The sequence below is a fragment of the Cetorhinus maximus genome, chromosome 4 (genome assembly GCF_964194155.1).
Source record: "Cetorhinus maximus chromosome 4, sCetMax3.hap1.1, whole genome shotgun sequence".
NCBI classification, from domain to species: domain Eukaryota; kingdom Metazoa; phylum Chordata; class Chondrichthyes; order Lamniformes; family Cetorhinidae; genus Cetorhinus; species Cetorhinus maximus.
Window position 1 is genome coordinate 156993213 of NC_135882.1, and position 13635 is coordinate 157006847.

The 13635-nt window shown below is 42.5% G+C and overlaps 1 protein-coding gene across 1 annotated transcript in view; it reads right to left on the bottom strand.

Moving 5' to 3' along the window:
- Positions 1–9133, bottom strand: part of lama1 (laminin, alpha 1) — a 327154-nt gene extending 318021 nt beyond the window's left edge. The window contains exon 1 of the mRNA XM_078541251.1: positions 9052–9133. Within this exon, the coding sequence (XP_078397377.1) occupies positions 9052–9133 (82 nt within the window). The remainder of the gene's footprint in view (positions 1–9051) is intronic.
- Positions 9134–13635: the final 4502 nt, after the last annotated feature.

The window sequence follows — 13635 nt, forward strand, 5'->3', positions numbered from 1 at the left end:
ACTCACTCTCACATGCACACACTCTCACCTGCACACTCACTCTCACATGCACACTCACTCTCACATGCACACTCACTCTCACCCGCACACTCACTCTTTTGCAGGGTTAGTGAAAAAAACCGATGCTTCTCACATTTCTCTTCCTAACTGTGCCTCATCATTCCTCAGTGGTGAACCTACAATGTACCTTTCCTATTACTTTTATATCCTTTCTCTCTGAGGGTGCTGAAAACTGCACAGTAATTCCAAATACAGTCTAATAATGGTCCTGGAAAATTCCAATATTCCCTCCTTTCCTTTGTATTCTATACTTCTAGACACACCAAGGATTTCTTTATTTATTTTTAGGGCCCTATGCTCTGTCCTTTTTTAAAAACCTGAATATCTGCATTATAAGGCAATGGCAAACCACTGCAGTACTTTGCCAAGCACAATCATAGGCCACAATAAGATTCCTCTGCTCCATTAAATGTCTCACATTTTTGAGGTCTGTATTTCTTTCCTCTATTCTTACTTCCAAAAATCAATCACCACATTTTTCTACATAGAGTTGCATCTGCCCAATCCCTGACCCACTCTATATCCAACTAGTCTATGTCCTGCTATGGTCTTTCACAACCAGCACTCACTCACTAACCCCCGAGGTTTGGAGAGAGGTCAGAGTCGCTGCTGTGATGTTAACTACATTGGTAACTGTGCTACCTTCTGTTCTGCAACTTTTTATACCCTGGCTGGAGAAACTATGGCCTGGATTCAGCTTCAGAAAAAAACTTCAATTTTTAGCTGCGGTTGAGGTGGTGCGGCAGTAAAATCGGGCGGAGAGGATCTCTTTTGAAAGTGGAGTCCATGACTTAGCTGTGAGCCCAACTTGCCAGCTGGCATTGTGCCCTGCGGGGATGGTAGCCAAGTCGGGAGGGGAAGGGAAGGGCCCTTCACCTCATGGCCTCTTCTCAGAGTCCCAAAGAGCTCCCCCACCCCAGACCTTGACGTCCTTGACGATGATGTCGACCTCTTCTCTGTCCTTCCCCCAAGGGGCCTGGCTCCTTACTCCCACGCCACCTCAACACCACCTAAAATTCTCATAATTAATCTGAATATAATCAGTGGGCTATCACTCCTGCAATTTTAGAAATCCAAGATCTTAAACATAAGGGGGTTTGGTTTTCATTTCGGCTGCAATTGAGGATTCCGGAGCAAATTGTGGCCATTTCGAAAAGTACTTTTTTTTCCTTCAGAGTTTCCACTTAAACTCATTTCCATATCACCAATTGTAAGATGTGTCATGAGCCAGTGCAATTGGGTACTGTTTTCAAAAGTTTTTTTTTTTCCCTCACAGAAACTCTGCTTTGAAAGATATTCCCTGATGCAATTTAAAAGTGCTAACTTGCTGTGGTTTGATTAATGCGGCTGAGGCTGAAGATGGGCTTATCACAAAAAGGAGTGAGCATTTTAAAATCACAATGGCAATCCACCACCTGTGAGTAACTCACTTTTAAATGGCTGAAAATGACTTCTAACGACTACGGGAACTCGAACTGCACTGAGTGCAATTTTCACTCCAAATTTTGCAATCTTTCTCGCCAGCTTCTTCCGACTAGGCACTTCACAGCCTTCCGGACTGAAGATTGAATTCAACAACTTTAGATCTTGAACTCCCTCCTCCATCCCCACCCCCTTTTTTCCGTTTCTTCCCCCTCCCTTTTGTTTTTTCCAATAATTTATATAGATTTTTCTTTTCCCACCTATTTCCATTATTTTTAAATCTATACCTGTAATGCCCTGTCAGTCTTTCCACCCCACCCCCACTAGAGCTGTACCTTGAGTGTCTGGCCATCCATTCTTAATTAGCACATTCGTTTAGATAATATCACCACCTTTAACACCTCTTTGTTCCTTTGTCTGTGACATCTTTTGACTATCTGCTCCTATCACTGCTTGCTTGTCCCTACAACCACCACACCCCCAACTTCTCTCCCCACCTCCCCCCACCTTAATCCAGCTTATATTTCACCCCTCTCCTAGTATTTCTCAGTTCTGTTGAAGGGTCATGAGGACTCGAAACGTCAACTCTTTTCTTCTCCGCCGATGCTGCCAGACCTGCTGAGTTTTTCCAGGTAATTCTGTTTTTGTTTTGGATTTCCAGCATCCGCAGTAGTTTTTTGTTTTTAACACCAATATTAGATGCAATTGAGCAGAAACACCAGGCCAAAATTTTTCACTCAGGTTTGGCTTCCAAAATCTCTCACTTCTCTGCGGAAAACAAGAGCCAAGCGAGACGTCTTGTTTCAGTCCCCAGTCTCAATTGTTTGGTCATAAGGACAACTGCTACGTGGTGAGTTTAAAACCATTTTATTCTCCATTTACAACATTCTTTAAATATGGGGCTATTTTTCATTTGCTACAATGAATGGCTTTATCCTTGGGTAAGGACTGGGTCATTTATTTAAAGACTGGCAGAAAATTAATCTTGCAGATGTTGAAACGGAAAACCGTGAATTCATCAAGCAGGAAATGGCACTCAGAATGCAAAAGGTTAACAGTTCAAATCTGCAACCTATCTTTCAGATTTTTCACTCTCAAAGACATCAGTCTGATTACCACAGAGCAGAAGACAGAAGTTTTTAAAATTTCAGGTACAAATATAGGACTAAAGACGATTTTAGAAGGTGGTGGCGTAGTGGAAATGTCACTGGACTAGTAATCCAGGGTAATGCTCTGAGGACCTGGGTTCAAATCCCATCACAGCAGATAGTGAAATTTAAATTCAATAAAATCTGGATGACAACCACAAAACCATTGCCGATTGTCGTAAAAACCTATCTGGTTCACTAATGTCCTTTAGGGAAGGAAATCTGCTGTCCTTACCTGGTCTGGCCTACATGTGACCCCAGACCCACAGCAATGTGGTTGACCCTTAAATGTCCTCTGAAAGGCACTCACTTCTCAAGGGTAATTAGGGGTGGGCAATAAATGCTGGCCTAGCCAGCGACGCCCACATCCCATGAGTGAATTAAAAAAACTTTATGGACCTGTGTTGTTGACCAGGAGCCTCTGTCACTGGCAGTGCATATCAAAAAGTAAAAGTGGAATGGATGTGGGTTGTCAGTGAGATAAGTATACAGGGGCAGATGGCAAAGTGTTCTGAGGGCGCTATTGATCATAGGAATTTCTAAGGTTTTGAGGGCCCTTGTTATATAAAGAAAGCAAAGGGGGTGGCCATCCATGTGGATGGTGAAATTAAAGGAAGTGAGGTGCATAAGGAAGTCAGTTGTGGAAGTCAAGGGTGAGTTAAGACATGATGGAAGAGATTAAAAACATGCATCGTGCAAAGTCTAAGGGAAGATGAGAAGAAGGAGATTTCAGTAAGAAACAAAGTTTAGGCAGATGATAAAACAAAACAGATTGATACAAATAATAAAATTAGGAGGAGGAGTAGGCCACTCGGCCCCACGAACCTGCTCTGCCATTCAATAAGGCCATGTCTGATCTGATTTTAACCTCAACTCCACATTCCCACCTCCCCCCGATAAGCAAGAGGGTGAAAGGTTATCAAGAGTCAATCTAGTTCGGCCTTAAAAATATTCAAAGACTCTGCTTCCACCGCCTTCTGAGGAAGAGAGTTCCAAAGACTCATGATCCTCTGAAAGTAAGAATTTCTCCTCATCTCTGTTTTAAAAAGGTGACACCTTATTTTTAAAGCAACCCCTAGTTCTAGATTCTCCCACAAGAGGAAACATCCTCTCTACATCCACCCTGTCAAGCCCCCTCAGGATCTTATAAGTTTCAATCAAGTCGCCTCTTACTCTCCTAAACTCTAGTGGATACAAGCCTAGTCTGTCCAACCTTTCCTCATAAGGCAACCCATCCATTCCAGGTATTGGTCCAGTAAACCTTCTCTAAACTGCTTCCAATGCATTTACATATTTCAATTTACATTGAGGAAGATTGGAAAATTGTGGGCAGCAAGTTTAAATTTATGATATTCAACGATAGCAATCAAGGATCTCCACGGAGATTCATAACCACAAAATAAAGTGAAAAATGGAAACAGTACAAATACACTTGCTCGACAGCTTATACATTTTATAGAAACTGCTGCCTACAACACCACTGGTGACTTTCCCCTTTGTGTTGTCCTTCAAAATGTTTAATCAGTTCCTCATCACCCATGAATTAATTGCAGACAGCATGTCAACATCCAAAACCTTACTGAGGCTCATCAATGGCCCCAATTGAGTTTTATTTTTATTCATTCATGGGATGTAGGCGTCACTGGCCAGACCAGCATTTTTTGCCAATCTCCAATTGCCCTTGAGAAGGTGGCAGCAAGTTTTGATATTATCTCTCCAATTCCTTGTTCTATCCCTCTTTCAGTGTATCCCAGCCCTGGGCTGTACCTATGGTTCCCTTTAGCAACATTTTCCTGAAGCATGGAATCCAGTTCCACGTCACAGAATCTTTACAGTGCAGAAGGAGGCCGTTCAGCCCATCCAGTCTGCACTGGCTCTCTGAACGAGCATTCTACCTAGTCCCACTTCCCTGCCTTATCCTCGTAGCCATGCACATTCTTTCTTTTCAGATAGCAATCCAATTGCTTCTTGAGTACCTTGATCGAACCTACCTCTACCACCCTCTCAGGAAGTTCGTCCCAGACTCCAACCACCCTCCGGTGAAAAGATTGTTCCTCGCATCACTTTTACTCCTTTTGCCAATTATTTTGAATCCGTGCCCTTTAGTTCTTGATGCTCCCTTGAGTGGGAACAGTTTCTCACTATTTACCGTGTCCATACCGGATAGTCGAATGTCTCATGGTATTGACGGTACCCAGCTTTACCTTTCTGTCTCCTAGCTTGATTCCATGGTTGTTGTTCAGCCGTGCAACTGACTGCCTAACATTGTCTTGGATGAGTCAAAACTCTCTGCAACTTTGTCCGTCTTTCAGATGAGATGTTTCAAACTCCATCTGCCCTTTTGGGGCAGTATTTTGAATAAGAGCAGGGCAATTATCCCTGACGTGTTGGCAAATATTTATCCTTCAATCAACATCACAAAAACAGATTATCTGCACATTATCACATTGCTGTTTGTGGGAGTTTGCTGTGTGAAAATGGCTGCTGCTTTTCTACATTATACTTCAAAGTACACTTTGATTACACTTCAAAGTAATTCACTGGTTGTGAAATGCTTTGAGACATCCAGTGGTCACGAGAAGCATTATATAAATGCAAGTCTTTCTTTTTTTCAGCTTTATATCCTGCTAGACTTTTTTAGTTCACACCAGCAACTATGTGCCTCTGTCCTTAACTCCATTAACCTCCTTGACTACCACCACAGGCTTAATTTAGTTGGCATAATGCTTAATCCTGAACTGAGTTTCCATCACTTTCAACAAAACAGCCTTCTTCCACATTTACAATATCACCAGCGTCCACTTTTGCCTTTCTTCTGTTACCATTGAGACTCTAAATCATGTCGGCTTCACTTCATGATTTGATTTCTTTAATGGCTACCTGGTCAATCTCGCCACTTACATTGCTCAGAAATTACAACACATTCTGAATGCTACTGCCCATGAGATTATCCATTCAAAGCACTGCTCTTCCACCACTCATCCTCATCCCTCTTCCTCCTTTGACTCCCAAGTCGTTATAAATCAGTTCCAAGATCCTAGTGCTCATCTTCAAATAACTGTGGTCTCACCCACCCTACCTCGGTGAACTCCTTCAATCCCATGATAAAAGCAAAATACTGCGGATGCTGGAAATCTGAAATATAAAACAGAAAATGCTGGAAAAGCTCAGCAGGTCTGACAGCATCTGTGGAGAGAGAAACAGAGTTAACGTTTCAAGTCCGTATGACTCTCCTTCAGAGCTAAAGAAGAGTCATACAGACTCGACACATGTTTCTCTCTCCACAGCTGCTGCCAGACCTGCTGAGTTGTTCCAGCATTTTCTGTTTTTTTTTTTCATTTCCTTCAATCCTGCCTCATAATCCACAATTGCTCCACGATCTTTCAGACAACATGCCCCTGCTCTCTGGAACATTCTCCCAAAATCCTTCGCCTTTTACCTCGTTCCTCCCTTCTTTTGAAGGCATATGGACCACTTTTCCCTTAGGCCACTATTTCAACCCTACCCCTAGCTATATTCCATCTATTCTTTCCCTGCCACACACAGTATGTTCAACTGTAACTTCAAAGCAATCTGAGACATGAGGAGTGCTCTATAATTGCAAACAGCTGTTGAAACCCATGCAGAATCTCCATATGGGTTCACTGCAATTTGAATCACTTTGTTGCATTTTATTCACTCCACTCCACACGAATTAAGAATAACAAAAAGGATTGTAGCACTTAGTTTTGAACCTGTACCATAACAACAAGGTGGAGTTGAAGGTGGCTATCTTGAGGCCAGATTTCTCAGGAAATGTAAGAAAGGTTAGTTGTTGGAAGTACTAAAAGACTTGGAGAAACTGTATGCGGGTGTCAAGAAGAGAATCCAAATTCCCCATCACCTGATTTCTGCCTAAAAACCATGAGACATTCGACTATCCGATAACAAGAGTGCGCCATGGGCCAAAGCAACATGAAGCTTTGTAGATATTCCTTCTGGTTTCTTTGGCAAGTCCAGCATTTGTTTCCCATCCCTAATCATCCTTGAACTGAGTGTCTTGCTAGGCCATTTCAGAGGGCAGTTAAAAGTCAACTACATTGCTGTGGAGTCACATTTAGGCCAGACCAGGTAAGGACAGCAAATTTCCTTCACTAAAATGCATTAGTGAACCAGTTAGATTTTTATGACAATCAATGATTGTTTCCTGGTCACCATTGCTAGAACTAGCTTTCAATTCCAGGTTTATTAATTAAATTCCAATTCCACCAGCTACCATGAACCCACACGTTCTAGGGCATTAGCCAGTGTCACTACCACTATGCTGGTATCTCCCCAGATAGTGAGATGTAGCACACAGTAATCAAAGGCCTGATCCTAGGCATGTACCCACAGGGCTCTCGAACCAGCCACAAGGGCATGAAACATACCCAACAGCTTCAATCCCTGCCTGCCAAAGCAGCATGTTTGCTCTGATCCACTTTCCAGAGACTGGAAGGACCCACTCAATGTCCAACACCACTTGACCTGTTGGTGCATCCAAACTGCAGTCTAAAAAGCCCCAAAAAAACGACGCAACTGCTCATTCTTTTCATCTGCAGAGCACAATTCTCTTTGGTGCTTCTGTGCCTTAAGAAAAATCTAGCTCGCATTTATAGAATTGAGGCAAAACAGAAAGTGCTGGAAAAACTCAGCAGGTCTGGCAGCGTCTGTTGGAGAGAGAAAAAGGTAGCATTTCGAATCCGTATGACTCTTCTTCGGAACTGGAACAGTGAAGAAGTCATATTGGACTCGAAACGTTAACTGTTTCTCTCTCCACAGATGCTGCCAGACCTGCTGAGCTTTTCCAGCACTTTCTGTTTTTATTTCAGGTCTCCAGCATCCGCAGTACCTGGCTTTTGTAAAATTGAGTCACATGTTGGACATCGGTTGAGAAGGCAAGCTTTGAAAGCTGGGGCCACCTCTGTAAACTTGGGGCCACCTAACAAATTGGCAAGGCAGCATTTGGAAAGTGGATACAATGGCCACCTTCCGATCCCACTCGGAGGGCCAAGTGCCTGTGGGAAGGTGTTAGAACCTGGACCAGTTAGGGTTGGCAGTCGCTTGTTAAGCGGGTGGTACCACCTCGCAAACATTACTCAGTTGGTAACCTGGACTGGACGCTTGTGCTGACGATGCTGCCTGGTTTAAAGTCAGTGTGAGTGACGGGATTGTAAATACAAAGTGAAGGTCTTTCAATTGTGTTAAAATCACACACACATACTGACAACGTTGGGCATTTATGGGGTGGGAGTGACATGAGGAGAGAAAATAAAAGATACTGCATCTCTCTTGCTTTCTTGGAACGAAGATCGAATTTCACATCGATGTATGAATTTTTCTTAATCCTTCCTCGACAGCGAGACACCAAAAGACAGTTAAGGGATTGAATTACTGGGGGAGGGTCAGGAATCTAGCTGGCTGAGCTTGTTTGAATGGGCTTCCTTTGGCTGCACAGCCCCGCGTCCTGACTCCTACAGAGTCAGACCGACCACACCAACTTCCATCAGGGAGAGATGTCAAAACAAGGGAGGCCACTAATAAACAAAAATGAAAACTGCACAACTCAATTCTTTTTGGAAAATACAGCATTATATTCGAGGGAAATTTTAAAAGAATACCCCAACTGGTTTATTTTCTAGTTGGAAGATAACATTCTTCCCTCAAAATACTAGAACTTTTAATTTTAGATTTACATTATATAATGCAAACGAACAGGTTATTCAGCTGAATGCAAAAGTGATGTTGTACACATTCATTTTCGCCCAGTAACCCACGGAAGGTGCGTGGATTTCTGGTGCTTTGCCCAGTTCAGAAGGGCATGCACACCTTTCCATTTCAATGAATGAAATACCAAGCGGCAACCACAGGTCTACCTACAAGCACACACACGGTTCAAGAGCCTTCCCCAGCTGCAGCTCTCAGGGGGGGACATTTCTCTCGGGCAGCTGCGAGCAACTTCAATGCTCAAACTCTCAACCAACTCTACCTCCCGGACAACAACTGGGGGCGGGGGAAAAAAAAAAGGCTACGAATGCGAAGAATGCTGAAATAAAAGTAGGCGAGAAGTTGGGTGTTAAAACACCCGGCAGCGCCCGTTACCAAGTTAACCCGAGCAACAGGCAGCGTTTTGCTGCATAGAGGCCAGATGAGCTGCTTTCTCCGGCTTTTTATTGCTTCCCCCCCACCCCCCAGCACATGGACATCCTGAACTATCTCACACATTGTTTTTGATTAATTCTTTTTTGGTTATTTCATGCATTTCAAGTCAACTTTTGTTTTTGCTGATTTCCCACCCAACTACCTCTCTCAATCTTTTTTTTCACCTTCTATCCCTTTGCTCGGTGCCCAGTTGTTAGCTCAGAGTTTGGTGTGTGTGTGTGTGTGTGTGTTTTGCTCTTACCTCTCTGCTCAGATTCTGCAGGCACGCACAGGAGAAGCAGCAGCAGCAACCTCAGCGGCCACACACCCAGCAGCGCTCCCATTCTCCCAGTCTGCAGCTACCTGACTCTTCACTGACACGGTCACACTTGGCAGGCTGACTCTCTCCCCCACCCCCAGCAACCTGCCCGCCCTCCCTCCTCAAACCCTTCTCACAAACTTCTGTGCCTGGGCTTTCCCGTCCTTCCCAAAAAAGTTGCATCTTTGGCCCTCGCCACTTGAGTTGAAGGGAACATCAGTTGTGCCCGCTGGCTTTTGCACCGCTCTCTCGCATTTGCTTTCCTTTACCACACAAAAAAAGCAACGCATCTAAGTCGTATTATCAAGCAGTCGTTTGCACAGTGTGCGTTTTTTTGGTAAGGTGTTGAGTTTTGGCAACTAGTTTTAGCTCCATTCTCTCCCAGCACCCCCTATCCCATCTGTCTCTATGGTATATTCTGCTTCCAGGCACCACCGTGTAAAGGGACTTTTAAAATTTGGACAATAGCAATTAAAGGATCGGCTTAGCATTCTTCTACCGCCCTCCCCCCTCCCCTCATATAAAGGCTCTGATTGATGCTTCGTAACATGTAAATGGCATTAAACCACATTAAAGCTTATGGAACGAGACACAAACTACATCCTGAATCAACTTCATTCAGTGCCTATGGTTCATCATATGTTTGAGTTATTCTTTTAAACTCAGGGTTATCTGCCTCATCCTCCTCTGCGATTATTTATTTTAATTAAAGGTATTACTGACATTGTCAGATCCGTGATATGAGCAGAAGAATCCATGCCTGCATTCCTAGACAATTCCTATTTAAACGGAATTAGTACGCTGCTCATTCTGTAAACAGTTGAACAATTGGCTTAAAACAGAACTGGAATTTCTCATAATTCAACCTGCTATTATTGTACAGTGCAATCTTCCAAGGAGTTTGTTCCATTTTGCATCAAATTGAGGCAGTTAGTTACAGCCATTGTCCAATAGACAGAATTCTTCAAAACATGCACGTGTCCTTATTGCAAAACTATCAGCAGAATTGTTTTAAAAGTACGAATGTTTAAATAATTAGAAAAATAATAGGTTTCAGGATGGCTCAGTGATAGCACCCGGTTGTGAGTTGGAAACTTGCGGGTTCAAATGGCACTTCCTAACCTGGGAGCAGGAAATTGGGCGGGGGGGTTGGGGGGGTGGCAGGAAACACCAGGAATGGGCAGGTTGTCTTATGTGGAAAGATTGGACAGGCTAGGCTTGTATCCGCTGGAGTTTAGAGGAGTGAGAGGTGACTTGATTGAAACATATAAAATCCTGAGGGATCTTGACAAGGTGGATGTGGAGAGGATGTTTCCTCTTGTGGGAGAATCTAGAACTAGGGGTCATTGTTTAAAAACAAGCGGCCACCCATTTAAGACAGCGATGAGGAGAAATTTTGATTTTGACAAGTGATGGAAGCAGAGTCTTTGAGTACTTTCAAGGCAGAGCTAGATAGATTCTTGATAAGGAAGGGGGTGAAAGGTTATCAGGGGGGAGGGGTAGGCAGGAATGTGGAATTGAGGTTACAATCAGATCAGGGCATTGAATGGCAGAGCAGGCTCGAGGGGCTGAGTGGCCTGCTCCTGCTCCTAATTTGTATGTTCATATATGAAAGGTATTTTAAAAGCACGTTCAATCGAGGCCTCCAAAAGAGAATCGGATAATTATCCAATCGCAAAAACGTTTGCATGGCTATGAGGTAGTGGAACTAGGTGTGTCACACTTCCAGAGAGCCAGCATGAACACTATGGGCCAAATGGCCTCCTTCTGTACTGTAACAATTCTATGATTCCATGAAAAGGAGAAGTATTTTAGAGCATGTGCTGTACAGACTCTACAACAAGTGGATAAAATTTAAAATAAAATTGATATAATTTAAGAGCTACTTTTAAATAAGCAACTGCCATAAAAAGTCTCCCAAGTCTCCACTGACTTCAACTGCTTTGTTTTCCATTAGCCAGATAAACTTACCAACATTTTTTTTTGTTTTTAATCCATCATAATATTGTTCATGTCTGAAGAAGAGTCATATTGGACTTGAAAAGTTAACTCTGTTTCTCTATCCACAGATGCTGTCAGTTCGGCTGAGTTTTTCCAGCACTTTCAGTTTTCAGTTATAATATTGTTTCATTATAATATTGTTCATCTCACTCTGAACCAGGGCCTGCCTCAGCCAGCCAATTTTTTTTGCTGCTGGATTTTATTTTGGAAGCAAATATTTTTCATTCATAACACACAACTCAATCAAAATGACTCTGAACTAAAAGTGGCTTTGAAATTAAGGTTTGGCAAGCCCATGTTGAGGGACCTGAAATCGTCCCTAAAAAAGGCTCATCTAGTCTGAACATGCCAGAGCCCTCTGGTTCCCCAGCAGCTTAAAGAGAAAGCCATCTACCTAAAGCATCTGAGAGAATTTCCCTCACCAGAGAAAAGCACTTCTAGCCTTCCGAACTAGCACTGGATCTAATGGTTGCCAAACCTGCCAGTTCAGCTTCGTCCTGATGCTCCTTACAGAAAAGTCCTAAAATGGAAGAAAAAAGGGGAAGGGACAAGAAATAGGAGAAAAATGAAGTAAAGGAGCAGGGAGGGAGCAGAATAGAAATAGAGGAGAGAAAGAGACAAAAGTAGAGGGCAGAGCAGGAGATAGAAGTGCAGCTTATATCAAACAGATGAAAAATAGAAGTTGAGGGAGGGATGTAAGGCAGGTGTGAAGGGGAGACAGGTAAAGGTAACCTGGAGGATGAGTTCATAGGCTGTATTGGGGACAGTTTCTTAGGACATTATATTCTGGAATCAACCAAGGAACAGACTATTTTAGACATGGTAATGTGTAATGAGACAGGATTAATAAATGACCTCATAGTAAAGGATCCTCTAGGTAAGAGTGATCATAACATAATAGAATTTCACATTCAGTTTGAGGGTGAGAAATCTGGGTCTGAAACTGGTGCCTTAAATGTAAAAGCATTTGCAAGGGTATAAAGACAGAGTTGGCTAAAATGGACTAGGAAAATAGGTTAAAAGGTAGGATAGTAGAGAAGCAGTGGGAGACACTTAAGGAGATATTTCATAATTCTCAACAAAAAATATATTCCATTGAGAAAGAAAGACTATAAGAAGGATGTACCATCTGTGGCTAATAAGGCAGTTAAAGTTGGCATCAAATGGAAAGAAAAGATGTACAATGCTGTAAAGATTAGTGGTAGGCCAGAAGGTTAGGAACATTTTAGAAACCAGCAAAGGATGACTAAACAAATAATAAACAGGGAGAAATTGGACTATGAAAGAAAGCCAGCAAGCAATAAAAAAAAACAGACAGAAAAACTTCTACAAGTATGTAAAAAGGAAAAGAGGAGCCAAAGTGAGCATTGTTCTCTTAGAGGTTGAGACTGGGAATTAATAAAGGGATACAAGGAGATGGTGGCACTGTGAACAACTGTTTTGTATCTGTCTTGACATTAGAAGACTCAAAAATTCCCAAGAACAGTAGAAAAGCAGGAAGCAAAAGGTGAACTTAAAACAATCATGGTCATTAGAGAAAAAGTAGTAGGAAAACTATTGGGAGTAAAGGCTGACAAGTCTCCTGCACCTGATGGCCTGCATTCTAGGGCCTTAAAGGAAGTGGTTGCAGAGATAGTAGATGTGTTGGTTGTAATCTTCCAAAGTTCCCTGGATTCTATATAAGTTCCAGTAGATTGGACAGCTGCAAATATAACATTTCTATTCAAGAAGGGAGGGAAACAGAAAGAAGGAAACTACAGGCCAGTTTGTCTAACATCTGTCATTGGGAAAATAATAATAATCCATTATTAAGGAGGTAATAGCAGGATATTTAGAAAATCATAATACAATCAGACAGAGTCAACATGGTTTTGTGAATGCAAAATTTTTGAGTTCTTTGAGAATGTAGCAAGCAGTGTGGATAAAGGGGTAGTTGTAGATGTAGTGTATTTGGATTTCCAAAGGGCATTTGATAAGGGGCCACATAAAAGATTACTGCAGAAGATAAGAATTCTTGGTGTTGGGAATGATATATTAGCATGGATGGAGGATTAGCTAACTAATGGAGTTGGCATAAATGGGCCATTTACTGATTGGCAAAGTGTAACTAGTGGAGTACCACAGGGATCTGTGCTGGGGCCGCAACTGCTTACAATCTACATTAATGCCTTGGATGAAGGGACCGACTGTATTGCAGCCAAATTTGGTGATGATACAAAGAAATGTAGGAAAGCAAGTTATGAAGAGGATACAAAGAATCTGGAAAGGGTGCAGGAGCAGAGGGCCATGGGTATATGTGTGCAAAAGTCGTTGTAGGTAGAAGGACACATTAAGAGCACGGTTAATAAAGCATACAATATCCTTAATAGGGGCATGGAGTACAAGAGCAAGGAGGATATGTTAAACTTGTATAAGACACCAGTTCAGCCTCAGCTGAAGTATTGTGTCCAGTTCTGGTTGCTGCATTTTAGGAAAGGTGCGAAGGCAAAGAAGTGAGTGCAGAAAAGATCCAAGAGAATGGTTCTA